The sequence below is a fragment of the Balaenoptera acutorostrata genome, chromosome 11, assembly GCF_949987535.1.
Source record: "Balaenoptera acutorostrata chromosome 11, mBalAcu1.1, whole genome shotgun sequence".
Classification (NCBI taxonomy): domain Eukaryota; kingdom Metazoa; phylum Chordata; class Mammalia; order Artiodactyla; family Balaenopteridae; genus Balaenoptera; species Balaenoptera acutorostrata.
The window spans coordinates 6,849,558-6,876,801 of record NC_080074.1 but is presented as its reverse complement, the minus strand read 5'-3'; the positions used below and the strand labels follow the sequence as shown (position 1 = coordinate 6,876,801).

At 57.0% G+C, this 27,244-nt stretch overlaps 2 protein-coding genes across 4 annotated transcripts; one reads left to right on the top strand and one right to left on the bottom strand.

Annotated features, from left to right (window-relative positions):
• Positions 1-2,850: 2,850 nt before the first annotated feature.
• On the top strand, positions 2,851-19,434 carry SERHL2 (serine hydrolase like 2). Of its 3 annotated transcripts, none has more exons than XM_007189143.2 (12): positions 2,851-2,957; positions 3,780-3,929; positions 4,043-4,156; positions 4,539-4,580; positions 5,005-5,024; positions 5,478-5,552; positions 7,067-7,176; positions 7,563-7,642; positions 13,556-13,590; positions 15,986-16,068; positions 17,946-18,042; positions 18,972-19,434. In XM_007189143.2, the coding sequence occupies exons 1-12, from the start codon at positions 2,954-2,956 to the stop codon at positions 19,089-19,091; spliced, it is 930 nt and encodes a 309-aa protein (XP_007189205.1). In that variant the 5' UTR covers positions 2,851-2,953; the 3' UTR covers positions 19,092-19,434. The 3 variants fall into 3 exon arrangements, with proteins under 3 accessions (XP_007189205.1, XP_007189204.2, XP_057412591.1); XM_007189142.3 differs by lacking the exon at positions 2,851-2,957 and adding an exon at positions 2,964-3,102; XM_057556608.1 differs by lacking the exon at positions 2,851-2,957 and adding an exon at positions 3,155-3,282.
• Positions 19,435-19,535: 101 nt separating this feature from the next.
• On the bottom strand, positions 19,536-26,978 carry RRP7A (ribosomal RNA processing 7 homolog A). The gene is made up of 7 exons (XM_007189144.3): positions 26,890-26,978; positions 25,115-25,257; positions 22,888-23,013; positions 22,032-22,149; positions 21,621-21,718; positions 21,063-21,261; positions 19,536-19,904 (listed from the first exon to the last, which is right to left on the bottom strand). Exons 1-7 carry the CDS (start codon positions 26,960-26,962, stop codon positions 19,819-19,821), a joined length of 843 nt encoding a protein of 280 aa, XP_007189206.2. The 5' UTR covers positions 26,963-26,978; the 3' UTR covers positions 19,536-19,818.
• Between the last annotated feature and the right edge of the window lie 266 nt (positions 26,979-27,244).

The window sequence follows — 27,244 nt, the reverse complement described above, 5'->3', positions numbered from 1 at the left end:
AAACAGAGTTGAGTAAGACCTTTTCCTAATTTTAGGAGCTGACCCACCCAGGGAGTGGACCCAGTTGAATACAACACCAGACAGGGGGTGAGAGGCAGCATACCAGCAGCAAAAACAAGAGATGGGGAGATGCATCCCACCTGAGAGGACTGAAGAGGGCTTCCTGGAGCAGGTGACTTTCGAACCATGCTTTGAAAGAAGGGTAGGGTTTCAATGGTTAGGCAAAGGGGAACAGAATTCTGGACCGAAGAAATGGTGTAAGCAAAGGTGCAGCAGCGTGAAAATGTGGGCACATGCAGAGAACCGGTAGCCCAGGATTCCTGGTGCTGGATACGGTGTTAAAAGGAGGGAGACTGACCTCAGGGAGGGCCTCCAGTGCTGGGCGGGAGATCCACCTCCCTCCAGCAGGTAGTGATGCCAAAGGTCAGAGCTGCAACCATGCTGTAGGGCGAGCTGGTGGCAATGGGATACGTGGGGTGGAGCAGGGGGCCTGGGGGAAGGGATTTCTCTTGTCTTCCTGGGGTGATGCGCACCCAGCCCAGGGGGTGTCACTGGAATGGAAGGGGGCAGAGGCAGGCAGGGAAAGGCTGCGGTGGGATCACAGTCAAGATGTGAATGTGAGGATGAGGAAGGAGGCGGAGGTGGGTGACTGAGGCGAGCCTGAGGGACAGAGATGAGGCAGCGGATATGGTCTGTGCTGAAGGGGCTGGTTGGGCTGAGGGAATCTGAGGTCAAAGGTGCTAGAAGTCCCCACTCAGAGGTCAGGCTGGAGCCTGGTGCCAGGTATAAATGTGGCATCATCCATGAAGAGGTGGCAGTGTGTCCCCAGGGCAGAGGAGGAAGGAGCCTCTTCACAGGGGCCATGTCCCCATTGCTTCCGTCAGCTAAAAAAATATATTCACAACCTAAAAGTTGAGAGTTATGTTTTATTCAGCGCAAATTTTTAGGACTTAAAGCCTGGGAGGCAGCATCTCAAGTAACCCTGAGAGAACTGCTCGGAGGAGGCGAGGGGTGGGGGGAGCCAGGATACATGGGAGTTTTGCAACGAAGGGCAGGTAGTCTGAAAATCAAAAGATTATTGTTAAGTAAAGAAAACCAGGGACTTCCCTGGTGGTCCAGTGGCTAGGGCTCCGCGCTCCCAATGCAGGGGGCCTGGGTTTGATCCCTGGTCGGGGAACTAGATCCCACACGCCACAAGGAAGATCGCACGTGCCGCAACTTAAAAAAAAAAAAAAAAGATCCCGCATGCTGCAAGGAAGATCCCGCACGTGGCAACGAAGATCCCTTGTGCTGCAACTAAGACACAGCGCAGCCAAATAAATACATAAATATTAAAAAAAATAAAATAAAAAATAAAGAAAACCAGATATCTCAAGGAATTCAGTGCTTTTCTGTGTATGGGAAGATGCAAGAGTCTGGGCTCACTGAAATTATTCCTTTGATACACAACCTCGGCTATCTGGGGCCAGTATCCTGTGTTTTCACATCCTGAGTTTCCTCAGGGCTCACCGTAGGGAGCGGCTGCAGTCTGATGGCTACTAGATGGCAGGTATTCTTTCCTTCCTGAGTTCCCTCAGGGCTCACCAGCTCACCACTGGCTGTGGCTGCAACTGCTAATGAACTGTGACATCCTTTGTTTACTGATATGGCAGGCAACATTCCATTGATCACTTCTGTCACCTCAGGATTTGTGACCCCCTGCATACCTTGTCAAGGAAGCCAAAGCATTTCTGGAACTAATGGACACCACTGTGCATGTAACCACCTAGAGATGGTCTCGTCAACCCCAGCTCCCAGCCTCCCCAGACCCCCACCACTCAGTAAGGTCCAAACTCCTTAGCTCCACACTCAGACCCATCCTCACCCTTATCCACATTTTCCAGCCACCAACTTTCCCTGCATTGTGACCCCCAGCCCCCAGCATGTCCACCACCCCTGTCTTCAGGACCAGGGTCTCTGATCACCTCCCCCCACCCCCACACACACCCCAGGGAGAATTCACTGTACAGCTCTCTCTCCAGCCCTCAGCTGGCTGGATTCTGGTTCCAGTTAGGAGCTCTGCTGGACGGTGACCCCTCAGGGACCACATGGGTTCTCTCCTAGGCCTTCCAACTAGCAAATGGTGCTGAGTGAATAGGAAATATTTTCCCTTATTTGTCCTAGACTAGCCCCTTTCAGAGACTCAAAGGATGCACACTAAAGTGCCTTTATTATAGGATTTAGGACCCCAAACATCTCCTTGGGGTACTTGATCCTCTCCAGGCTCAATGTCATTGTCTATAACCCTTCCTCACCTGGGGGGTTCCTCATGTTCCCAGTTTATACATTCATTCCTTCACTCGTACAACAACTATTAAGGTTGGCTCATGCCAGGCAGGGTGAGGACCCCAGGACACAGTGAGAACACGGTGGACGCAGCCCGGCCTTCCAGGAGGACATTAAACCACTAAATAGTCACCCCACCTTTAGCCCTACGGTGCTGGTCAGTGAGGACCCACGGGGTGCCCCGCTCGCTGGGGCAGCTCCTGGGCCTTCGCCAGCTCCTGGTCCCGCACAGGGGCAGGGGTGGCCATGTGGACTGTCCAAGGGTCGCGGTTCCACCACCCACGTGTCAAGCAGGGCCGGCTCCGCTCCCTGCGACGCGACCCCGGGTGTAGCCCGAGATTTTGAAGGTCGTTTGGCCACAGCCCCGGGTTCCCCAGCCGCTCGGCTCACAGCCTGCGCGGGGCGGGCGCGGACGGCTTTCCCCGTGCAGGCGGCGGGCGGGAGCTGAGGGTCAGATCCCACCACCATCGGGATCCAGCCAGCCGGCCGGAAGTCCTGCGGGCGGGGCGGGGCGGGGCAGGGGCGGGGCTGGCCGCTGAAGGGCGGAACCCGGAACTGGCGTCTCTAGGCTCCGGCGCGACTTAGCTGGATGGAGAGACGGCCGCTTTGAGACCGCGGGACGCGAGCGATGGGTGAAAGTCCCCAGCCCGGGGCCCCCTAGACTGGAGTGTGATGGGGGAGGCCGAAGTGTGATGGGAGAGGCCACGTGTGCGCTTCCATCCGCCCACCCACTTACCTGGGACCGCGGAGGAGGGGGGGCGCGCCGCCCTCCTGACGGTAGCAAGTCCTGCGTCAGCAGCCTGTGGAGCAGGCCGAGCCACACCGGCCGGGGGGCGGGGACCTGGCCGCACTTGACCTCCCAGGGTTCCGGGAGCCCCAAGTTAGAGAAGCAAGCTCGCGGGCGTCTGGGGGCAGGCAGGTCTCAGGCCCGGCCGGGAGAGCCTGAAGGGTGAAAAGGTCAGCCCTGGGCGACGGAGGAAGCAGCCCTGACTTGAGCAGGCCGGAGACAGTGGAGTGCCCGGCGGTCGGGACTGGGGCCTGGGGTCGTGCCGCCCGCGCTAAATCCTCGCTCCACCTCATTCTCTCTGTGTGACCTGGAGAATGGCCTGCACCTCCCTGTGCCTCAGTTTCTGGGTTTGCGAAGGGACAGAAAAGGAAACTGAGGGTTGAGAGGTTTTAGTAACTTGCTCAAGGTCACACAGCCAGCAAGTGGCAGAGCCCAGGCCTAGCCAACCCCCCAACCTATTCTAGAAAGTTCTGCTGTGAAGCCCTCCCAAGGTTTTCCTCACCCAGTGGACCCAGCTTAGCTTTCCTCATCTGGCTCTCTCCCCATAACCCCCGGGGGCAGCGCAGGCAGCTGAGCCCCCTGGGTAGTGCCGATGCTCTGGACACATTGGGTGTGGATGAGGGGCCCCGGAAGTGCAGGCTCCATGAAGGGTCACTCTGTGTTTCAGGTCTAATCTCAGAGCTGAAGCTCGCTGTGCCCTGGGGCCACATTGCTGCCAAAGCCTGGGGCTCCCATCAGAGCCCCCCAGTTCTCTGCCTCCACGGGTGGCTGGACAATGCCAACTCCTTTGACAGAATCATCCCTCTTCTCCCAAAAGGTGGGCGTGCGGCTGAATGGAAGCCAAGGGGTGAGGCAGCAGGACTGCGGGAGAATCAGGAAGGGGAGGTGGCTGACCTAGACGCCTTCCCCTACCCTTTCCCTCTGTCTCAGACTTTTATTACGTTGCCATGGATTTCGGGGGTCATGGGCTGTCATCCCATTATAGCCCAGGTTTCCCGTATGACCACCAAAACTTCGTGAGTGAGGTCCGCAGGGTCGCGGCAGGTGAGTAAGAGACAGAGCCTGTATGTTCGTCTCTGTGTGTTGTGGGTGTGTGTGTGCGGGGGGGTGTGCTCTGGGACATGCCCTCATCCTTGGAGTTGGGTGTGGTGGCCAGGAAGCAACGCTGGCCTGGGCGTGACTTGGGGTCTGGCCCCAGTTCTGCCAGGAATTCACGGGTGACTTTGGGAAAGCTGGAGAGAGCTGGCAAGAAGAGCTCGCTTCCCCCTGCGAGTTCCACCCCTGCTGTGGAACTGGGGCCCCTTTAAGTGGGTTTCCTGAGTGGGGCATCCCAGATGCTGGGGAGGGATTTCCAGAGCACAGCTACTGCAGGACAGAGGGTGCGGGGAGGCTGGGCCCATCCAGACCTGGCTCCGTGTGTTTTCAGCCCTGAAATGGAACCGATTTTCCCTCCTGGGCCACAGTTTTGGTGAGTACACTTTGGCCAAGACCTGACTGGTCTTGGGCTGTGGGGCTGTGAGGAAGGGAGGGGAGTTGGTACACAGGTACCTTTCCCCTGCACTTCTGGAACTGTAAGGAGAGATGGAGGGGGTTCATCAGACATTGACCCTTGGGCACCATGCCCTCTGGCCTCAGGTAGCTCCCCAAGGGACACGTGGCCCCATAGATAGCTGTCTGTGGATCTGACGAGGGAAACAGGGTCAGGTCTGATGCAGGGACCTCATGGCCCCAGAGAGGGAGCCTCAAGTTTGATAGTGAATGCAGAGCCCGGCCTGCTGGTGGGAGACAGGAGCCTGGCCCCTGGCTCGGGCGTGGCTCGACCCCTGGGAAGGAGTTTTAGAAGGACTTTGAGAGCTGGGGAACATCAGCCAACTACTCTTTTGTCCCCCCAGGTGGCACTGTGGGTGGAATGGTGAGTAGATTACAGTGACCATCTCTGTTCCTGCTCCAGGTGGGGTGGGGAGAGCAGGAGGATGAAGGGGAAGTTACCTGGAAGGGGAAGTGCCTCCTCACATCAGGGGTTTCAGGCAGCGTTTTAGTGACTGTGCCAGCTTCCTTTGTAGGTCCCATGATAATCACTGTTGTGAGGACATTCCTGATGGAGTTAAGTGTTCCAACATTGCCCATCTCCTCTGTCACAGAGAACCCTGGAGTCCAGCCATCACCAGGGTCAGGAGCTTGATGCTGGATGCAGACTGTGGGAGTAGGGGAGAGAAAGGTGCCCTGAAGGGATAGGAGGTTCTTGCTGGTCTCTTGGGCAGCACCCTTTCCCCAGCCTAAAACACCAGTGTCCCCGCAGGAAAGTGTGAGTCCCTTTCCCTGCCTACTCTCCCCTTCATTTTTCCCCTTTTGTGTCACATTATAGTTTTCCTGTATCTTCCCCGAGATGGTGGATAAACTTGTCTTGCTGGAATCCTCGCCATTTATCCTGGAAAGTAACGTAAGGACAGGGCTTTCATGCGTGCTGTCTCTGGGGGAGACCTGGGTCCGGTCCCAGGTAGTGCCCTCAGCCCTGCCTCCCTCAGTGGGCCGGGAGGAGGTGGCAGAGGGTAGACAAGGGGCCTCAGGGCCCCCCCCCAGAGGACAGGGTTATGCTACTTACACCCTAGGAGTGGGCAAGGAACAGGGTATGCGGGCCTGGGTCATCCTTGGGAACCCTGTGTGTGGCCTGGAGTCTGCAGAATGCCAGCTGGGTCACGAGGCGGCAGGGCTGAGAGAGGGTAGAAGCAGTGGGTTGAGGAAGCTCTGGGGGCGCACGGTTGGGTGGACCCACCTGCACTCGCGCTCAGTCAAGTGCCTTTGAGCTGTGCACACGCTGCACAACTGCACACAGTAGACCTGAGTGTGGACCAGTGGGAAAAGCGCTGACCCCTCTCGCCACCACCACCACCGCCACCAGTGACAACAACCAGTGCTGTCTCTGCATCTGAGTGCTGGCTCTGCCGTTTCCCTGCTCTGTGACCCTAGGCAGGTCACTTTGCCTCTCTGGGCCTCAGTTTCCTCACCTGTAAAATGAGGAGGTTGGAGTAGAGGATTGTGGAGGTGCCCTCCAGCTCTGACAGGTGGTCATTCTGTTCCCGAGGGCTCAGCCTCACACAGGTCCTTCATCAGTTTCAGTTTTCTTGTCCATAAAATGACCACAAATTCCATAAGGGCAAGAACCATAGCTGTCTCTTTACCACCGCCTGCCCAGTCCCGGCACATAGTAAGTGCCCGATAAATGGGCGTTGCATGAGCAGAGAGCTCGTAGGTTCCTGTGAGGATTCACCGAGCAGAGAGCTCGTACGTTACCGCGAGGATTCACCGAGACAGCGGTGGCTGCCACTCTGCTTCTTTACCAGTTTCAGCCACTGAGTTGACACACGCAATGCCCCCGGGGGCTTCCTCCTGGGCGTTCTGGTGACTGGTCCTCCCTGTCTCCTGCACTCTCGGGGTGGATGGAAGTGTCACTTACCACTGCCGCTCCAGGCAGTGGACTGTGGACAAGGCCAGGCCGTTCTGAGAGTGAGCTGGGCTGGAAATGGTACACTGGAAGCCCCCCGAACTGTACCCCCTCTGCCATCTCCTCTCCATCACGTGGAGTGATGGCGTTAATTAAAACAGGTGAAGTTGCCAACCCTGGATGGTCTGTGACTTAGGGACCCTGATAGTGCACCTTTGCAAAGCACTTGGCAGAGATTTCCTTTCCCCTCCGTCTTCAACCTGGTCCCTCCAGCTGTCCCGGGCCGCAGGCAGGGCTGGGCTGGCTGTGACCGAGGTGGTCACAGGGCTAACTAGCTGGGACTGATCCCATGCTCCCGCCCCCTGGGTCAGAATGCATCTTGGGCTAGGCGGGTGTGCAGCTGAGGGGCTGCTGAGGGTGGAGGGTGGGACTGGGCGAGGGAGCAGGCCCCTTTGTGTGCGTGGAGCTGGGAGCCCCGCCCTGCCCACCCAGCAGAACCCACGAATCCTTAGGAACTGGAGAACATGCTGACCTACAAGCGGAGAGCCATAGAGCACATGCTGCAGGTGGAGGCCTCCGAGAAGCCCTCGCACGTGGTCAGCCCGGAGGAGATGCTGCAGGGGTGGGTGCCGGCGGGTGAGACCGGTAGCGTCAGGGGCCTGGTGGGGCTCTGGACCACGGAGGGAGGAAAGCTCTGGGGCACAGAGGAAGCTTCCTTCTACTCGCAAATCCACAGCAAGCCTGCTTCTCTCTGTGCTCACCTGGCGCTCCTTAGCCGCCCCAGCTGGGGCTTTATCTGCATTCTCCCCACTCTGTAGCCATGCCCTTCACCCCACCCCTCCGCATGCTCTCTGCCCCGCTCTCCACACACACACACACCCCACTGATGCGAACATCCCCATCGGTACAGGCCTGTGTCCCAGTGGGGTAGCCTTTTCCCTGCCCTCCTCTGCTTTCATCTGGCCTCCCCTGCCCCAAGGCATCCAGTGGTCTCCTTGTCTCCCCCAGGTTCCTGAAGAATAACAGTCACGTGGGAGACGAGTGTGCGAAACTCCTCCTGCAGAGAGGAACCACACAGGTGGCCACAGGTAAGGGACTTGCTGTCCAAGGCCGTTGCTTATTGGCACTGTTCTTACTGAGGAATGATGATGGCTAAGCTTTATGGCTGCTTGCTCTGGCCCAGGCACGATACTTAGTGCTTTACAAAAAGTATCTCATTTAGTGCTACTGCCCTATTTTCATCCCATTTAAAGCAGGAGAAACTGAGGCTCGGAAGGGCCAAGCGGCTTGTGCCAGGTCAGACGGCTACTGCCTACCCTGGAAAGCCACGTCCTGTGGGGAGTTTGGTCAGGGGTCTTGGGACTAAATGTTGGGGTACAGCACAGCCCTGCCCTGCTGATCCTGTGTGGTGGGCGCTTGGTGTCCGAGGCTAGGCTTTAAGGACTCCCATGGGGCAAGCGACTTTGAAGATGGTTTTCAGAATGGAGAAGTGGAGTTGGGGGCACCTTGGCTTCAGGGCAGCATCAGGCCTGTGTTTTCTACACTTTATTTCCCAACATATTCATTCAGGAGACCTTTTACTCGGAGTCCGCTCTGTGCCCAGCCCCTTGCGAGGCTGCAGGAGCGTGGTGGACCAGAACAGACACCCGCCCTCTCCTGGTGGCCCAGTACCCGGCTAGCACAACTCCAGGGGGCGCCATCCACAAGTGCCCTTGCTGGCAGTGACTGCCCCAGGAACTCAGAGATTGTGGGCAAGCTCCTTCCCACCGTCAGACCCCCTGGTCTTCTTAGGTGACTTCAGTTTATAAAGAGCCAAATGAGGCAGGGGTCAAAACCCCAAATGCCTGTGGGAGCTGAACAAGTTGTGAAATTGTCCCGGCTGCTGGGAGTGGGGCCGTGAGAAGCGGTGGGGATCGTGGCACCGAGACCGCGTGCCCTGCAGGAGGGCGGCTCCCAGTGGTTATCACGTGGGAACTCGGGTCTCCTGTGGCCAGAACTTCTAGCTGCTCAAAAGGAGCCAGAGGTCTGCTGTGCTGTAATTTTTTTTTTTTTTTTTTTTTGGCCGCACCACGTGGCATGCGGGATCTTAGTTCCCCAAACAGGGATCGAACTCATGCCCCCTGCAGTGGCAGCGCGGAGTCTTAACCACTGGACCGCCGGGGAAGTCCCTGCTGTGTTGTAATTTTTCTCAGAAGTTGCCAACACACCATTAGGTCGAGTGGAATATACCTAAGGGGGTTGGAGACCCGTTCCTGTCTTGGTTACCGTCTCTGAGCCTTTGTCTGCCCCTCCCTGCAAATCCGTCATGGAGGAGGGAGGTCAAGGGCAGAGGGCCGTGGACCCCAGCTTCCCTGATGTGCTGGCACAGATGGCGGGCCACAGGGGCCCCTGTGCAGAAGTGGGCTAATCCAGAATTAGACGTGCACCTGGCCTGGTAAGCCGATTTGGCCAGCCCAGGGTCACATGAAACAGTGAGCAGAGGTCCGCTGAGCCACTTATCAAGGGCGTGGGGAGAGGAGGTGGGAGGGGTGGGCAGTGGGCAGGCGGCTGGATCGTTGTGTCGGGCCCAGCCCCTCCACAGCAGTGTGGCCCTTTGAGGCCCGGGGTGAACCTAAAAGAAGACCAGGGCTTCCCTGGTGGCGCAGTGGTTGAGAATCTGCCTGCCAATGCAGGGGACACGGGTTCGAGCCCTGGTCTGGGAAGATCCCACATGCCGCGGAGCGACTAGGCCCGTGAGCCACAATTGCTGAGACTGCGCGTCTGGAGCCTGTGCTCTGCAACAAGAGAGGCCATGAGAGTGAGAGGCCCGCGCGCCGCGATGAAGAGTGGCCCCCACTTGCCGCAACTAGAGAAAGCCCTCGCACAGAAACGAAGACCCAACACAGCCATAAATAAAGAAAGGAAGAAAGAAAGAAAGAGAGAGAGAGAGAGAGAGGGAGGGAGGGAGGGAGGGAGGGAGAGAGAGAGAGAGAGAGAGAGAAAGAGAGAGAGAAAGAAAGAAAGAAAGAAAGAAAGAAAGAAAGAAAGAAAGAAAGAAAGAAAGAAAGAAAGAAAGAGAAAGAAAGAAAGAAAGAAAGAGAAAGAAAGAAAGAAAGAAAGAAAAGAAAGGAAAGAAAGAAGACCAAGCAGCCTCCCAGACCCAAGTGGGCGGGGTGACAGTGGGGGAGCCGGCGTTCCAGGCTCCTCCTGAGCCCTTTCCCTCAGGCCCCAGAGCCTCTGACAGCCTCCCTTCCGTTCTGGAGCAGCACACACCCCCATCATCCAACCCCACACCCCACAACTCTGAATTCCTTCCCTAGGGCTGCCGTTACAAAGTCCCACAGATGGGGCAGCTTCAACAGCAGACGTTTACTGTCTCACAGTTTTAGAGGCCAGAAGCCAAGGCCAGAGCGTTGGCAGGGCTGTGACAGGCTGTCCATGCCTCTCTCCTGGCTTCTGGTGGCCTCAGGTGTTCCTTGGCTCGTGTGTGACCCTCTCCCCACGTCTTCACAGAGTGTGAGGTGAGAGCAGTTTGGAAGAAACAGCGGGTAAGGGGGTCAGGATGTTCAGTAGAAGGGCCTTGGTTGGCCTCGTGGAGAAGGTGACTTCTGAACCCCATGATGCAGATGAGCTGCCAGGAAGGGCTTGGTGCGCGAGCTGGATCAGGCTTGTGGGAGAAACGGGAGGCGGTGAGCCAGGGCGAGGAGGGAGGCCAGCTCCTATTTTATCTACCACTTATCTGCGTTCCCATCACAGCCCTGGCCCAGGCCTTCGAGAAATGAGGTCAGCGTGTTAGCGCGAAGGAGGGAAGGTCCAGCTCCGGGTGGGGTTAATGACCAAGGACTGTCCGTTGTCAGTATCCACCCCCTGCAGCCGGCCCACCATGGGGGTGCTCAGACCCTGTCACAGGCTGGGCTGCCCTGGGGCTGCGGGCATGATTTCTTTTGACTTGCGCAGTTTAAACGCAACAATCTGGCACGAGGGGGATTTTGAATAGGTTGCTCATATTTAGAAAAGAGAGAGTTTATGTAAAAATGGAGATTTCCGGTTTCTTTTGAAAAATGGGAACACCTGGCAGCACATTCTGCCTTCCCCATAGGCAAGAACAGCTGCGCGGAGACCCTGCTGTGTGCGAGCGGGCGCTGCACCCACTCTGCCCAGCCTCTGCGGGTGAGTCCGTGACCTCGGCAGGTCCCAGCAGAGGAAGCGGGTGGTGCAGCCACCATCCTGATACCTCCCCGCGTCCACCAACACAGAGGCTCTCCAAACTCCGAGATTTCTCTGGGGGCTTTATCACATAGGCGTGAATGATGGTTAACCCAGGCTCTAGCCGCTCTCCCTTCCCCGCAGGGCCGGGCTGGGGCTGGAAGTTCCACGCTCCTAATCATGGCTTGATCTTTCTGGTGACCAGTCCCCATCGTGAAGCCATCAAGAACCCACCAAGGGTCACCTCATTAGAACAAAAGACACTCCTATCGCCCAGGAAATTCCAAGGGATTTAGGAGCTCTGTGTCAGAGACCAAATGTTAGGACGAAAGATGCTCCTTGCACTTTCACCACTTTAGGAAATTACGCAGTTTTTAGGAGCTCTGGCTAGGAGCCCAGGACCAGGACTAAAATATATGTTTTGTTATATCACAGTGTCAGTCCCTAACTGTTGGCAGGGAAGCGGGGAGTCTATGGTCCTGACAATATCTCCTGCATTCAAAACCATTTCATTTTTAAAAATTATTTAATTATTTGTTTGTTTATTTATTTATTAAATTTTGGCTGCGTTGGGTCTTCGTTGCTGCACGCGGGCTTTCTCTAGTTGCGGCGAGCAGGGGCTACTCTTCGTTGCGGTGCGCGGGCTTCTCATTGTGGTGGCTTCTCTTGTTGCGGAGCATGGGCTCTAGGAGCGCAGGCTTCAGTAGTTGTGGCACGTGGGCTCAGTCGTGGCTCGCAGGCTCTAGAGCGCAGGCTCAGTAGTTGTGGCGCACGGGCTTAGTTGCTCCACGGCATGTGGGATCTTCTGGGACCAGGGCTCAAACCCGTGTCCCCTGCATTGGCAGGCGGATTCTTAACCACTGCGCCACCAGGGAAGCCCCTGGACTCCTTTTTTAAGTGACATCTGCACTGGCCCACTGGTCTGAGAAACACCATTCCTGCCCTCACAAAGGTCATTGTCACAGGAGAGGCAGACAGAAAAGCAGCCGGCTGTGGGAGTGCCTGGGGCACGTCAGGATGTGTCAGGTGGAAGCAAGGCTTGAATAGAGCTGGAGGACTTGACCACAGGGAGGAGCAATTCTCAGGGCAGAGAAAACAGCACGATGGGGGTCCCCAATACCTTGGGGGTCACCCCACCCCCAAGAAAACCCCCTTTTTAAGTCTTTTCACATCCTCTCAGCACCTGAAACCCAGGCCTGGAGGAAGGAGGAGGGCAGTGAGCCTGGGGGCGGGGGGACCCAGGGGTCACCCCTGGTCCTGCACATGCAGCAGGGCCAGTCATCTGTGCAGGGAGGTTGTGGCCAGAACTGAAGGCAGCCCAGAAGCCTCAGCCTCGGTTTGATCAGGCTGAGATGATCTAGTAGTGCGGAAACCAGAAAACCTTCCAACGACATGGTCCTTCTAAGTATTTTGAGTCACGGATGCCTAAGAACCTCTATCAGCAATTAGCTGTGGGGCTTCCCTGGTGGCGCAGTGGTTAAGAATCCGCCTGCCAATGCAGGGGACACGGGTTCGAGCCCTGGCCCGGGAAGATCCCACATGCCATGGAGTAACTAGGCCCGTGAGCCACAACTACTGAGCCTGCGCTCTAGAGCCCGCGAGCCACAACTACTGAGTCCACGTGCTCTGGAGCCCGTGAGTCACAACTAGAGAGAAGCCTGCGCGCCACAGTGAAGATCCCAGGTGCAGCAACTGAGACCCGATGCAGCCAGATAAATAAATATTAAAGAAAGAAAGAAAGTGCTGGGAGTTATGGAGAGAAATAAATCAGCGGGGGATGGAGGGGCTCCGGTAAGGTGTTTGTGGGTGTGAAGGGGAGGTCCGGGAGGCCTGGCTGGGATGGTGGCATTCGAGCAAAGGCGTGTAGGGAGGAGGGAGCAGCCTTGCTTCTCCCGGCCGGCACGTTCTCCTGGGGTGACCCACATCAGCGTATCGTCTCCCCTTCTCCCTGCACTGCTCACATCAGGCAGCCTCCAGGGTCTGAGATTCTGTGACCTCCCTGAGACCGTGCAGCCCTTTTTTTTTTTTTTCAGTATTTATTTATGCATGCATGCTGCGCCGGGTCTTAGTTGCGGCACGTGGGGGTTTCGTTGTGGCACACGGGCTTCTTAGTTGCCGTATGTGGACTCTCAGTTGCGGTATGTGGCCTCTTAGTTGCGGCATGCAGACTCAGTTGTGGCAGGCATGCGGGATCTAGTTCCCCAACCAGGGGTCGAACCCGGGCCCCTTACATTGGGAGCACGGAGTCTTATCCACTAAACCACCAGGAAAGTCCCCTGGCAGCCCTTTCTTGAGGAGACATTACCGAGGCGGGAATTGCTGGGTGTCCATCCCCCCAGGTGAGGCCAAGTTGCCCCCACTGGGACCGTGGCAGAGAATCCAGCTGGAGCTGGGACCACCCAGGCCTCTCAACCCCTCCAGCCTTTCTTTTTTGGCTCGATTTCTCTCCAGCAAGTGCTGATGCGATCCTTAGCTCTTGGGCACTTCCTGGTGCTTAAAGATCCGAGTGAACATTTAAGGTTCTCAGAGATGAGACTACGATGCCGGGTGGGTAATTGTCCCACCACCGTCATTCTGTGCTGCCCTCTGGGACGGCCGGGGAGGCACCTGCGTGGGCGTTGCTGTCCGTGGCAGGGTAGCTGTGGGCAAGCTCTGCTCTGGCTGAACCCCAAGAGGATGTTGGGGGTGGTCCCCGCAGGTCCAGGCTGAAGAAATGAGCCCCGGCTGCACGGGCCCAGGGTCCCAGGGGAGCCGAGCTGAGTCCCCCCGCTCCCTGACAGGCGGCGCTGAGGCCATGTCTCCGTGTTTCCTTCCAGGTCTGTTGCTGAACAGAGATCGGAGGATCACTAGGGTGAGTGCTACTGTCTTCCCACCCTTCACAGTGTGCCTGTCAGCTTCTTTCTTTTTCTTTTTTTATGGTAGTAAAATATACATAGCATGATATTTATGCTATATGTAAATTCTGTGCCCAGTAATCCAATCCTAGATATATACCCGGCAACAATGTGTGCTGTGTGCTCCAAAAGACGTGTATGAGAACATTCCTGGCAGCTTTACTCATCATAGCCCCAAAGTAGAAATCACCCAAATGTCCATCAACAATAGAATGCATAAACTGTTATACATTCATACAATGGAACACCACACAGGAAAGAAAAAAACACATTTACAGAGCAAAAGAAGCCCAAACCAAAAAAGAACACAATGATTCTATGTACATGAAGTTCAAAAAGTGGCACAATTGATGTAGGGGGGGTGCCCTTGGAGAAAACCCCTGAAGGGCGCCTGCTGGGTGCTGAGGGGTTCCAGGCCTTCATCCGGGTCATGGTTGCATGGCCGCATCCGTATGTCAAAGGCCATGATGGGCTGACACCCAGGTCTGTGGACTTTGCTGTAAGTTATACTTGAATTACAAAAGAAAAATACAGCTCAGAGGATGGAAGTGGACTAGGAAAAGGAGGTCAAAGGAGAGATGGAGAGGAAGAGAAAAAAGAAGCCAGAGGGACTTCCCTGGTGGCGCAGTGGTTAAGAATCTGCCTACCAATGCAGGGGACACGGGTTTGAGCCCTGGTCTGGGAAGATCCCACATGCCGCGGAGCAACTAAGTCCGTGCGCCACAACTACTGAGCCTGCCCTCTAGAGCCTGCGAGCCACAACTACTGAGCCCACGTGCCACAGTAACTGAAGCCTGCACGCCTAGAGCCCGTGCTCTGCAGCAAGAGAAGCCACCGCAATGAGAAGCCGGCGCACCTCAATGAAGAGTAGCCCCCGCTCGCCGCAACTAGAGAAAGCCTGCGTGCAGCAACGAAGACCCAATGCAGCCAAAAGTAAATAAATTAATTAAAAAAAAAAAAAAGAGGCTGAGAAGCTGGGGTAGGAGGGGGTGAGGGGCAGTTCACGCCTGAGCTGAGTCCTGGCACCACCTCCTGTTAGCTGTTGACTGTGACACAGGGACTTAGCGTTTCTGATCCTTCAGGGAGGAGATAACGTGTGACGTGTCTGGGTCCTCAGTAAATGCTCATTCATTGGGCCTCGTGGTTGATAGGGGAGCTTCTGTTTCTGGAAAAGCACCTGAGGTCACTGAGGCCCGAGGAGCAGGAGGTGGCTGGGAGGGCTTAGGGCAGAGCAAGGACAGTGAGTGGCTGACCAGGTAGCTGTGTGCCTGTGTCTTCACAGGAATCGTAGCTTCATCACGATGCTGTAGCACAACGCAACAGTCAGTCCGTATGGGAGCTCTCTTGAATTAACCCACTCAGTACACGCTCACTGAGCCCCGCCTCTGTCGTGCTGTGTGCCGAGAGCTGTGAACACAGAGAAAATCCTGAGAGCTTCTGCCCTCAGAGGGTTCTTGGCCTAGAGCGGCACAGTCCAATAGAAGTATAATGTGAGCTTGTGTTAACGTCACGTCTTCCAGTGACCATATGAAAAGAGTGAAAAGAAACCGGTGAAATCAACTTTAATAATATTTTCTAACTCAGTGTATCCAAGGTGTTACCACTTCAGCATGTAATCAACATAAAAAATTATTGAGATATTTGACACTTTTCTCATACTAAGTCTTCGAGATCCAGTGTGCAGTTTACATCTACAGCGTGTCTCAGGCTGGACTAGCCCCATTTCAAGCACTCAGTAGCCACGGATGGCTGATGGTTACCGTGTGGACAGTATAGACCTAGACCTCTTAAACGGTCATAAGACGGGGAGGTCAGGGCTGTGATGGAGGCCAGCAGCGGCTGCGGGGACACCAAGGTGCACTCTTTCTGCACTGTGGCTTAAGCAGATTTCTTTCTCATGGAAACGGTTGGTGGAGGTAAGTGGGCTCTGCTTGCCAAGAGTCCAGAGCCCAGGCTGGCTGGGCAGCATTACAGGGCAGCCCGTGGACCAGGAAAGGAGGTGTGGAGGGGCCACGCCTCAGTCCCAAACCTAAGCCCAGAAGTAGCCCAGGTCACTTGTCTGCATTTAGTTGCATCGCCACACCTGGCTGACGGGAGTCTGGGACGTGTTGTCTAGCTGGGCAGCCATGAGCCCAGAAAGAGGGAGAACAGATTTGGAGGTGGAGGGGGGGACATCTCTGGCCTGAGGGAGTTAAATTAGCCCTCTGTTGAGGCAGTGATACGGTTGGGCAGTGGGCTTGGTCCTGGTTAGGTGGCCGAAGGGGCCCCCACTGCTCCCAAGAGAGACCGGTTTCTGCCCCCGGCAGTGCCAGGGCCTTGTGGTGAGAATTCACTGGGGTTTTGTCTCTGCAGCCGGAGTATTACTTCAATTTCATCAGCAGGGAGCTGTTTGTGCATTCCATCAGGAAGCTGCAGGCCCGCGTCCTGCTCATCAAGTAAGTCTGAACCAAGCGCCCCAGACAGACGTGAGTGCCAGGAATCTCCAGGTCTCCTGGTGTGAGACCTCGCCGCCATCTTTCTTGGGCAGCCCCCCGGCCGCTGGTGTGTGGAAGGAAGGCAAGGCAGTGGGAGGGCTTGGGCAGCTGGGGATGGGAAAGGACTGCACCGCACTTTTCAGCAGGTGTCTGTATCTGGGGGGGGCACGCCCAGGTAGGGCAGAGAGACTGGCAGACACTGGAGTCTGGCCCTAGCCCTCCGCAGTCCTCCAGCCACCCCGGGCCCCTGACATCCCCAGGCCTGCACTGCTCCTCTGTCTGCGGTCCTCCCCTCCCCCACCTGCTAGCCAGAAGCCATCCGCTGCCTCTGGGTGCCGCAGCACAGTGAACATCCTTTGGTGTGGCTTAGGTGCCGCCACCCACTCCACTGCAGCCACCCTGGACTGGCAGGAACTGTGACTTCCAGGGACACATCTGCCGAGCACAGGGGTTTAGAAGGCATGGACTCCATAGGGGCAAATCCAGACCACAGTGAGATACACTGCACACCCCTAGGATGGCTGGACTCTAAAAGTGAGATAACAAGTGTTGGTGAGGATGCGGAGAAACTAGAACCCTTGCACGCTGCTGTAGGATTGTAAAATTTTTTTTTTAATTTAATGGCTGCATTGGGTCTTCGTTGCTGTGCGCGGGCTTCCTGTAGTTGCGGCGAGCGGGGGCTACTCTGTTGCGGTGCGTGGGCTTCTCATTGCGGTGGCTTCTCTTGTTGCAGAGCACGGGCTCTAGGCGCGTGGGCTTCAGTAGTTGCGGCGTGGGGGCTCTAGGGCATGCGGGCTTCAGTAGTTGTGGGGCGCGGGCTCACTAGTTGTGGCGCACAGGCTTAGTTGCTCCGCAGCACGTGGGATCTTCCCGGACCAGGGCTCAAACCCATGTCCCCTGCATTGGCAGGCGGATTCTTAACCACTGTGCCACCAGGGAAGTCCCTGGTGTTGTAAAATGGTGCAGCCGCTTTGGAAAAGTCTGGCAGTTTCTCAAGCCATTAAATTACCATGACCCAGCAGTTCCACTCCTAGGTGTGTTTCCAGCATCTGTGCACACAACAGCTTGTACTGATGGCACACAGCAGCATCCTTCATAATAGAACGAATAGAGTGTTGGAGGCAACCCAAATGTCCATCAATGGACAGATAAGCAGAATATGCTCCATCCATACAACGGACTATTTTTTCAGTGACAAACGGAATGAAGCACTGATACACACTATGACATGGATGGACCTTGAAAACATTAGGCTAATTGAAAGAAGCCAGTCACAAAAGTCCAGGTAGCATATGATTCCATTCACATGCAAGTCCAAATAGGGAAACAGAGAGAGACAAGGCCGATCAGTGGTTGCGTAAGGCTGGGAGCTCTATGTGGAAACTGTAGGTGCGGGATTTTTTGTTGTTATTGAGGTGATCAATTATGTTCTAAAATTGACGGTGGTGATGGTTGCACAACTCTGAATATACCAAAATCCATGGAATTGTACACTTTAAATAGGTGACATTATCTCCATAAAGCTGCTAAAAAAGAGAAAGAGAACGCATGGACTCTGCGCCTGTTCAGATCCCAGCTCTGCCGTTCAGTGGCTGTGACCATGGCCGGGTCCCCCGAGATAAACCTGAATTGCTTCACTTGTGCAGGCCTCAGTGAGCTGTGAGTGCCTGCGGGGACTGAATAACTCAGTCCTGAATTAAACCTGGGCTCAAAGGGACCCAGCTGTGGGAAGATCAGAGGGACGCCCAGGCCGGTCTCGGTCTCAGAGCCTGGAGCCCAGGGCTGGGGGAGAGCATGCAAGAGGTGGTCCCAGGTGAACCTGTCTTCTCGTTTCCCAGAGCAACCCAAGGGTATTATGATGTGAGGAGAGAGAATGATGCCAACATGGAGCTCATGCTATTCGTGACCAACTCACTGAGATCCATCCTGAAAGAGGTGGGTACGTAGGGCTCAGGGCAGCTGGGGCTCAGGAAGGGCTGCCAGGCCGCCCCGGGCTCCACCTCACCCATCCTTTTCCTGCACTGGGACCCCTGGTCCGGCCCCAGGTCTAACAGGGGACCCTCAGGAGCTACCAGGCCTCACTCCCTGCTGTGGTCCCTGGAGACCTGGGGTCACATATAAATCAGCACAGAAAGCAGACTTTTCATTGGCAGAATCTCCCGGTTTTATTGTCCTCACATATTCCCTGGGCCATACCCAACTCAGCACTGTCACAATTTCCTAGGGTCCCACACGGGAACAGATGACCAGTCCCATCAGTGGGTGCTGGCCTCCAAGTTGGAGGGCTGGGACGTGTGCTATGACGTTGCCCTTTGCCTGGGTTCCTGGGAGCACCTGGCATTTTATGACCATCATCCACCACAAACACCTGACCCTGGGGCCTGTGCAGATGACTTGGCGGTGTCACAAGAGGGAAGCCCGTATGGCTGGCCGGCCAACTGCAGTGCTTCCCTGCCTTGGCGGCCTGTCTCCCAGGCAAGGGCCAGTTTGAAAGGCTGATGGTCTATTCTTTTCGCAAGTGGACCTTATATGATGATCAGAGCCAGCAGCAGCCCCGACTACCAGCCCCCTCCCCGGCCTGGCTCTACAACTTCAGCTCAGAACGGCCTAGAACCCCAGGGTGTGGGCTCTTCCCTCCCAGACAGGCCTTTCCCACAGGCTTTGAGCCAGGCCCTGACTCCCCCCAGGGGGTGCTGTGACTGACGGGGGCCCGCGAGGCCGCGGGGCAGCCACTGCCAAGGCTCCTGTGGGGGACGCTTGGAAGCCCTGGGGGGCAGCAGGCCATGGGAAAGCCCCGCTGCGCCGGAGGGGCCCACGGAGCCCGCCACTGGGTCACCTCACCACGTGTCCCCTCCCTTCCCCAGAGGTTCCAGTACGTGCAAGTCCCCGGCAACCACTACGTCCACATGAACCAACCCCAGCACATGGCTGGTGTCATCAGCTCCTTTTTACTGAGCAAGGAGAGGATCCGAGCCCAGCTGTAGCCCTGGGCCCGGGGATACAGACGCCTGCTCAGCCCCGGACTCCCAGCTCCCAAGACCAGGCCAGGCGTGGTGGGGACAGGGCCCCTGGTCCTGAGGACCAGCATGGCCGGAAAGAGAATCCTGTGGCAGAGCTGGGGGGGGGGGGGGGGCGGTGTGCGGAGGGGATACAAGATTCTGACTCTAACATCTGTGACTTCAAGGGGGAGACGGTGTCTGGGTGTGGGAGTTACCTGTTTTGTAACTGGGTAGCAGGCAGAGGGAGGGGCTGGGATAGGCCCACTGGCCTTTTGTAGCCTTCTCTTGCCACCCAGCTGGATGAAAAATAAAATGTTCTTGTATTTTCTCTGCTTTTGAGGCTGTCTCACTGCGCGCGGGGGCTTCTCTGTTAGGAGGAAGGGGAGAACACAGCAGACACTCAGCCCTGAGAGGAGAGTCCAGAGACAGGCTGGGGACAGAGCCCAGGACAGGGAAGGAGCCACTTCCTGGGCCAGTGGCTTCTGGAGTCCAAGTCCTTGCGCTGGGCCCCAGGACTGCCAAAGCACAGGAACCAAAGGGTGACACTGTCCTGCACCCCACATCACGTGGGCTCAGATCTCTGGGGCTGACGCGTGGCCCCTCAGCCTGGGCACGGCCACTGAGATGAGTATTGCAGGCCCTGTGTCCTCGCTGGCCGCGCGCTGCCACCCAGTCACCACCCCTCTCCACGGGGCCCGCGGGCAGGTGAGGCTCAGTAGGGTCGGAACTTGCGCTGGGCCCGCATCAGCTCGATCCTCTGCTTGTCCTCCTGGAACTTCTTGCGCAGGTGCGCAAGATCTGGGGCGAGAGCGGGGAGGAGACAGGGCCGGGATCAGGCCCGGCGGGAGCTGCCCCCGCTGCCCCCACTCGTGAGGGCAGCCACCCCTCCCTCAGTCCCCACTCCCCGCTGGGGGCGCTCAGCACGGCGCCCCCGTCGCCTCTGCGGTGGGAACCGGAACTGGAACCGGACTGCAGCCCAGTCGGAGGGCAGAGGCTGAAGTGGAGCGGAAGGCACGCCCGAGGTTTCAGACGGAAAACTCACCAGGTCAAAGAGAAAGCAGAGAAAGCAAAAGGGCACTTGCCCCCTTACACCCCGCCTCCAACGCCCCCCCAAGGTGAAGGAAGAAGGTCCCGGGACACCTCTCCCAGCCCCTCCTCACGGCAGCTCTCAGTCCGGGGGCACGCAAGTAAGGGGCCGCCACCCCGAGACTGCCACAGAATTCATGCGGCGACTCTGGTCACCGAGTGACCGGGTCGGGGTGCCGGGTGTGGGGTTTTGAGCCCAAGGCAGGGGAGGCTGGTGGAGGCCCGTCAGGCGGGTCCAGAGGAGCGCGGAGCGAAGGAGCGGAAGGGGGTGGGCAGGGGGTGGGCAGGAGCAGTGAGGCAGGTGAGAGCGCAGTGTGACCAGGGCCTCCCCCCGTGCAAGGCCAGGACCCTCTCCCGGGTCCACAGGGAAGCCGTCCTGCCAGCAGGAGACAAGGCGGCCCGGGCCGCGAGCTCAGCGTCACTGCCACCGAGAGCAGCCACAGGTGGTCAAGGGCTCCCCCAAGGCGCTCTCCCCGCAGGCCGCCCCCTGGCCCCGACCCCAACACACCCCCGCCGTGAGCTCCTGAAAGCCACCCTCTGCGTGTGCCTCCCTGCCGGAGGCTGACGGGGGCCTGGAAGTGGGGCCTACATCCCAGGTGCCCGTGCAGCCTCAATACCCAGAGACACCCGCAGCTGCCTTGGGAGCAACAGGGAGCCCACGACACGGGGACGCTGCCAGGCTGGGACCCTAACCCCAGAGCCTGTTGGGAAGTCTGCGCCCAAGAACGCCCTACCCTCCCGCAGGCCTAGCGCAGGCCGTCAGGAGCTCCGTGTCTGGCCAGGGCTGGCAGAGCGGCCACAAGACCGCGTCCACAGCCCGGGCGCCCAGGGCAGGGGGCCGAAGGACAGGGGCCTGGGGCGCGCCCTTACGCTCCATCTTGGTCTCGCGGTGCTGCCAGGCGTAGAAGTTGAGCAGCTCCTTGCGTGCACGCTTCCGCTTCTCCCTCTCCAGCACCCGCAGGCTGGCCGCCTCCGTCCTCGGGAGCACCGGCCGCCGGCCGCGGCGGGTCACCTTCACCCAGCCCTCCTCGTCGGGGACCCCTTCCTCCTCCTTGGCCTTAGCCTCCTCCTGCAAAGAACGTGGCCCTGTGACGGGCAGGTGCCTGGGAGCCGCCCTGCAGCCCAGGAGCACCTCACCTCCTCTTCTCCGCTCTCCCTCCCGTGCCCAGGACCACCCTGGCACCGGGACCGCCCTGGCACGGGGACCACCCTGGCACCGGGACCGCCCTGGCGCCGCGGCACAGCGTGAGCAGCTGAGCGTGGGGAAAGGGCGGAGGGCAGACGTGCTGACGCTGCCTCCTCCTCCACCCTTGACCGTCCGTTCCCTAGAGACCATTCCGCGACTAGATGTTACCCAGCCAGGAGGCCCAGGACTCAGCAGAGAGAGAGGAGCCTGGACTCCACCAGCCGCCCGTGCGGAAGCCCCACCTCAGCCATCTTCTCGTCGTACGTCTCCATGAACGTGTCCACCTCGACCCTCAGGGCCTCGGGGTCCGGCACCGAGTCTGCGTAGTCTCTGATCCACTCTGAGGGAGGAGGGAGCGAGAGACACGGGATTCCAGGCCCGCCCCTCGGGGCCCCGCCCAGGACCTGGCAGGCCAGTCGGGATCTTCCCACACAGGCCGCAGGGATGGAGACTCGTGGGCCAGGGTTCGGGGGGTGAGGAGGAGCCTAGTAGTGGCAAGCTGGGCCCTCACCCATGCCCACCCCGAGTGCCAAGCTCAAGCCTCCCACACCTGCTCTGAGGGCGAGGGGACACGGCAGACGCCAGCCCACAAAGCTCCCCTCCCCGACCCCGGGCACAGGAAGGAGGCGCCCGCTGGCACCCGAGGTACTGACTGTGAATGCCGCTCTTCACAGGGTGACTCTCTGTCGAGACCAGCAGAGGGCCCTTCAGGGCCAAGGCAGCTGACACCCCACGTGGCTTCTGGAACACCACATAGGCCACCTGGAAGCCCTGGGAGGAGGAGAGATGTCAGTGCCGGGAGCCTTCCCATCCTCCCAGCCATCCCAGGCCTGGCCCAAGGGCTGCCCCCTGCCCTCAGCCTGACTTGTCGCGGGGCCGGGGGAGATGTGCCGGGCTGTTCCTGAACGTGAAGGTAACCAGGAGGTTGTTCTAACCCAGGGGTGGGGCGGCCACACTCCTAGTTATGCAACTTCTGCTAAAAATGACCCGATCCCACCTCTTCACCAGGGAGAGGTGAGACACTCAGGGCCTTCGTTCCAGGTGTGGGAGGGACTCAGTGAAGCGCGTGTCTGCCTGGGCCAGGAGTGGACAGACAGACGGGGCGCGCTCACTAGTTCACACTCCACTAAACAGGAGGAGGTGTGGACTCAAGGCACACAGGGAAACGAGGCCCAGGCCACCAAGCCTCAGGAAGAATCGACCTCAATGCGGGACGCAGTGGGTGGCTCAGGGAGGCCCCTCGGGCAGTGAGCAGAGATGCCTCTGAGCTTTCACCCAGGGCAATGGAAAGAGCCAGACAGGAAGCTAAAGGACATGGCAAATATGGGAAAGGAGTGGCAGCTGTTTACCTGACAGCCCTCCTAGACCACACAGGCCAGGACTGGCCTGAGCACAGGAAACGCAAGTCCCACTGCCGCCCCCGACGCCACCTTCCCCTTACGCACTGGGGACACTGCCCTAGCCCGACCCACACCATCATTCAAGCAGACCCCAGTACTGGAGGCTTACAGGAACTGGCTTGGGGTGAAAGAACTTTGACTTTGGCTCCTTTGGGCTCTCAGCAAGATCCGGCTTCTCCTGTAACTCCACCGACTGGACAGGGCCGCAGGGGGACAGCAGGCGGGACAGGCACTCCTGCCGTGGCCGGAGAGAAGCACAGTATGAGCGGCTACAGGGCTTTTCTGGAGCCTCCCTCCGCCCTGGGCAGCACTGCCAGGGGACCGGGGCCCAGAAGGTCTCGGAGTCCAACCTGGGGGCGTGCACAGAGGGCCTGGGCAAGCCACCACCTCCTCAACACAGAGGTCACAACCCCGGCCCCCCACGGCCCCAGACAGCAACCTTGTGAATTTTCACGTTCAAAGCTGTGGGTAAAAAGTCCACTGGCCGGGGACTCGGGAGGGAGGAGACAGGACCCTGCTAGAAGCACGTGCCCAGGGTACGCTTGGTCTGTTCCTGAAAGGGATTTCTCTGTTTGAAAGTGAATGATCCGGGACTTCCCTGGTGGTGCAGTGGTTAAGAACCTGCCTGCCAATGCAGGGGACACGGGTTTGAGCACCGGTCCAGGAAGATCCCACATGCCATGGAGCAACTAAGCCTGTGCACCACAACTACTGAGCCTGCACGCTAGAGCCCGCGAGCCACAACTACTGAAGCCTGCGTGCCTGGAGCCCTTGCTCCGCAACAAGAGAAGCCACCGCAATGAGAAGCCCGCGCACCGCAACAAAGAGTAACCCCTGCTCGCCGCAACTAGAGAAAGCCTGTGCACAGCAACAAAGACCCAACGCAGCCAAAAATAAATAAATAATAATAAAAAAAAAAAAGTGAATGATCCATAAAGTAGGAGTGGGTTCTCAACTTTTTTAAAAAAATTATTACAAGAAGAGGTGGGGACATTTTTAGTTTTATTCTGAGTAGTCTGATTTTATAAGACAACCAACTAAGTTTTACTACCTGAATCAGCCATTTAAAAAGAGTTAAATCTGGGAATTCCCTGGCTGTCTAGTGATTAGGGCTCCATGCTTCCACTGCAGGGGGCACGGGATCAATCCCTGGTTGGGGAACTAAGATCCCACATGCCGTGAGGCACAGCCAAAAAAAAAGAGTTAAATCTACTCCGTTGGAATCAGGATGCTGGTTATCCTTGGTGGGGGGGAGGGGCATGACGGGATTTCTGGGGGTGCAGGTGATGTTCTGTTTCTCGACCTGGGTACTGATGACACAGGTTTGCTCAGTTTGTGAAATGCAGTGAGTGCTACACTTGGGTCCAGGCCCTTCTCCATACATACATTAGTCTTCAGTAAAGGTTAAAAATGACACCCTCTCCTCTCACTGTTTCTTTTTCTCTTTAACTGTAGAGGAATCTTTTTGAAATTAGTATTTCTTTTCTGAAAAAAAACATCGAAAATCCAGCAATTCCCTTAGTTTCTCTTCTGTAAATTAATGAAATACTAAATTTAACAGCTTTTGTGAAAAAAAATTAACAGACATGTCTGCATAGTAGACTCAGAGGTAATTTTATTTTCTTCTACTTTTCCTATGGACATGTATCAGATTTTTATTTTTTTTTAACATTTATTTATTTATTTGGCTGTGCTGGGTCTTAGCTGCGGCACGAGGGATCTTCGTTGTGGCACGCAGACTCTTAGTTGCGGCATGCGGGATCTAGTTCCCCAGCCAGAGATCGAACCTGGGCCCCCTGCATTGGGAGCACGGAGTCTTAACCACTGGACCACCAGGGAAGTCCCGTCCCTCAATTTTTTAAAAAAATGACAATGATTATGTTGTCAGATGTCACACAAGTAGTTGGCACAACTTTCACAATACTCAAGAAAAATGTTTGAGAACATGTGTCTCTGTCTTCACATGGAATTATGGCAGACAGAGACAGTTATGCATCGATCGCTTTAAGCGACAGAACATTTCAGCTGTATTATTAACAGTACCTGCAATGGACATGTATCAATTTTATAATCAGGGGAAAAAAACACATAACTCAAACAATCCTGGGTAACACATAAAAAGCTCTGGGTTCCCTAGAGAATTATATTTTTTACAACACACCTTTAAAAGGCCAGTCTCCTGTCACAAGAGAGGCAGCCTTACAGATACCACCCATCAGGGCTTCAGTTAGCTGTTTCCACTGCACCACTAAGGACTTGGTGGGGGGCCCGTAGGAGCCCAGCTCTGCCTGGAGCCCCCGCCCCAGGCTCAGGTTCCCTCCCAGACACCAGTTTACCTCTGTGCAGTATGGGGGCACATTGAGGACAAAAAGGGTCCGTTTCTGAGGCCAGGAAGACTTGGTGCCTTCTCGAACTTTGTGCTCTCTCACGTAGAGGTAATGAGAAGACTGCTGCTTTTCAGAGAATTTGATGGGAATGGCTGGAAGGAAAATGGGGGCGGGGAGGGACAGCATGAAAGTCAGGTTCAGGCTGTCCCTTTCTAGTCCTGTGTGTCTGTCTGTCCATCCACCCTTCACTGAGCCCTTCCCCTAGGCAAGGCCTGTGCAGGCTATTATGCAGGCTGGGAGGGTGAACAGATAATCTGCCCAGAAAGGGCTCCCAAGCTTGTGGGAGAGAGAATGTGAACAGGATGCGAAAGGAGAGAAGTCCAAACTCCGCTGCTCTTGGGGTAAACAGCCAAATCCTTACCGTGGCCACCTCTGCAGCCTCTTCTCACCGCCCCCTCCCACCTCCACACCACATGCTGGCCCCTCTGGCCTCCTCTCTGTTCCTCCAATAAGCCAGGGCCTCACACATGCTCTCCCCTTCCTGAAACATCAACCCTCGTCCTTCCACCCATTCTTCAGGTTTTCACTTCACTTCCTCAGGAGAGCTTCACATGCCAGGTTAGATCCACCTGCTCTGTGCCTTCTTAACTTCTCTCACGGTCTCTATGTCTCTATTTGTGTGATTTTTTTTTTTTTTTGGACACACCATGGCATGCGGGATCTTAGTTCCCTGACCAGGGATCGAACCCGTGCCCCCTGCAGTGGAAGCACGGAGTCCTAACCACTGGACCGCCAGGGAAGACCCTCGTGTGATGATCAAGATCATCGCTGGCATTCCCATAAACTCTAATCCTCATCAAGCTAAGGAATGTTCTGCTTTTCTCACCACCTTCTTCAGAGCACAGTGAGGATACAGTTGCAATCCCTGCTCTCAGGGAGCTCACATGGTGAAGGGAGAAAAGGACAACAAGTAAGCATGTAACAAGGTCGTATCAAACAGGAAGGAAACACACAGAGTGAAGTAGTGCAGGGTGATGGGTGGCAGAAGCCTTAGGACAGGCCATCGATCGGGACCACCTCTTTGAGGAAGAAACATTAAAGCCTAGACCAGAATGACAGGAAGCCGTGTAACAGCGCAGAGCTGTCTGAGGAAGAAGTCCCAGTAAGTACAAAAACGCTGAGGGTGTAAAGCTTGCTGCCTCAGAGAAACAGAAAGACAGAGCTGTAGGTTAGCCGGAGCCAGGCCATGCGGGGCCACGCAGGTCAATGGTGGGAAGTCTGGATTTTGTTTTAGGTGCTAACTTTAGCCACTGGAGGGAATTCAGTGGGTATGGGCGTGTGAGGCAAGATCTGCTTTAAATCTGACTTTAGAAAGAACATTCTGGCTCCTGGGTGGAAAACGGAAGGCAGGAGAACCAGTGCGGAGGGCACAGGCCAGGTGAGCGCTGAGGGGGCTGGACTAGGAACTGCAAAGGGGAGCTGGTAAGCGGATGGGCGCACCTCAGGGGGAGAGTGTAGACGGACGCGGGTTCGCCCTGGGAGAGTGTAGACAGAGGTGGCTTCACTCAAGGGAAGCGTTGGCCAAACTAGGCTCGTCCCGGGCGAGTGGAGCCAGATGGGAACAGGGCGCCGCGTGGGTCTTGGGGGGCCCCGGGCCTCACAACCTTCAGGGGCTCATGTCCAACTGTGTGGTTGCTCCTGGGGGCCCCGAGCCACTGCCGACCCCGAGCCTCCTCCCGACGAAGCCTGGCCGTCCCCCGGCCCCGCGTCCCGCAGCCCCTCACCTGAGTAGCCCGGCGGGCTCAGAATTCCCTTCTCAGGGTCCCGCGCCGCACGCTTCCTCCGGCGCGCCACCATCTTGCCAACCGGAAGCCGCGGGGGCCGCTGGGAGTTGTAGTTCGGCTCAGAGAGCCGTTTCCGTAACGACGGCGCCGCCTGGGGGCCCCGCCCCTCGGTTCCAGGCCCGCCTATCCCGGCCCCTACTCCCCGCCCCCCCGCCCGCTCCCTCCTGCAGTCCTCCCAGGGCGCCACCTTCATTTGCTCGGAATAAAGTCTGCGCGTGAATGTGGGGATAAATGGCGTAGAGCTGGGCCGCTCACGGGTGCGACCTCTACTTTCCGTTCATTCATTCATCCATTC

Excerpts from the sequence above, each read along its gene's own strand:
- SERHL2 (XM_007189142.3), top strand. The coding sequence starts at position 3,018 with ATGGGAGAGGCCACGTGTGCGCTTCCATCCGCCCACCCACTTACCTGG. Across the intron at positions 4,157-4,538 it reads GGTCCGCAGGGTCGCGGCAG|CCCTGAAATGGAACCGATTT; the intron begins GTGAGTAAGAGA and ends GTGTGTTTTCAG. Across the intron at positions 16,069-17,945 it reads GCCCGCGTCCTGCTCATCAA|AGCAACCCAAGGGTATTATG; the intron begins GTAAGTCTGAAC and ends CTCGTTTCCCAG.
- RRP7A (XM_007189144.3), bottom strand. The coding sequence starts at position 26,962 with ATGGTGGCGCGCCGGAGGAAGCGTGCGGCGCGGGACCCTGAGAAGGGA. Across the intron at positions 25,258-26,889 it reads GAGCCCGCCGGGCTACTCAG|CCATTCCCATCAAATTCTCT; the intron begins GTGAGGGGCTGC and ends TTTTCCTTCCAG. Across the intron at positions 23,014-25,114 it reads TGCCCCCATACTGCACAGAG|GAGTGCCTGTCCCGCCTGCT; the intron begins GTAAACTGGTGT and ends CGGCCACGGCAG.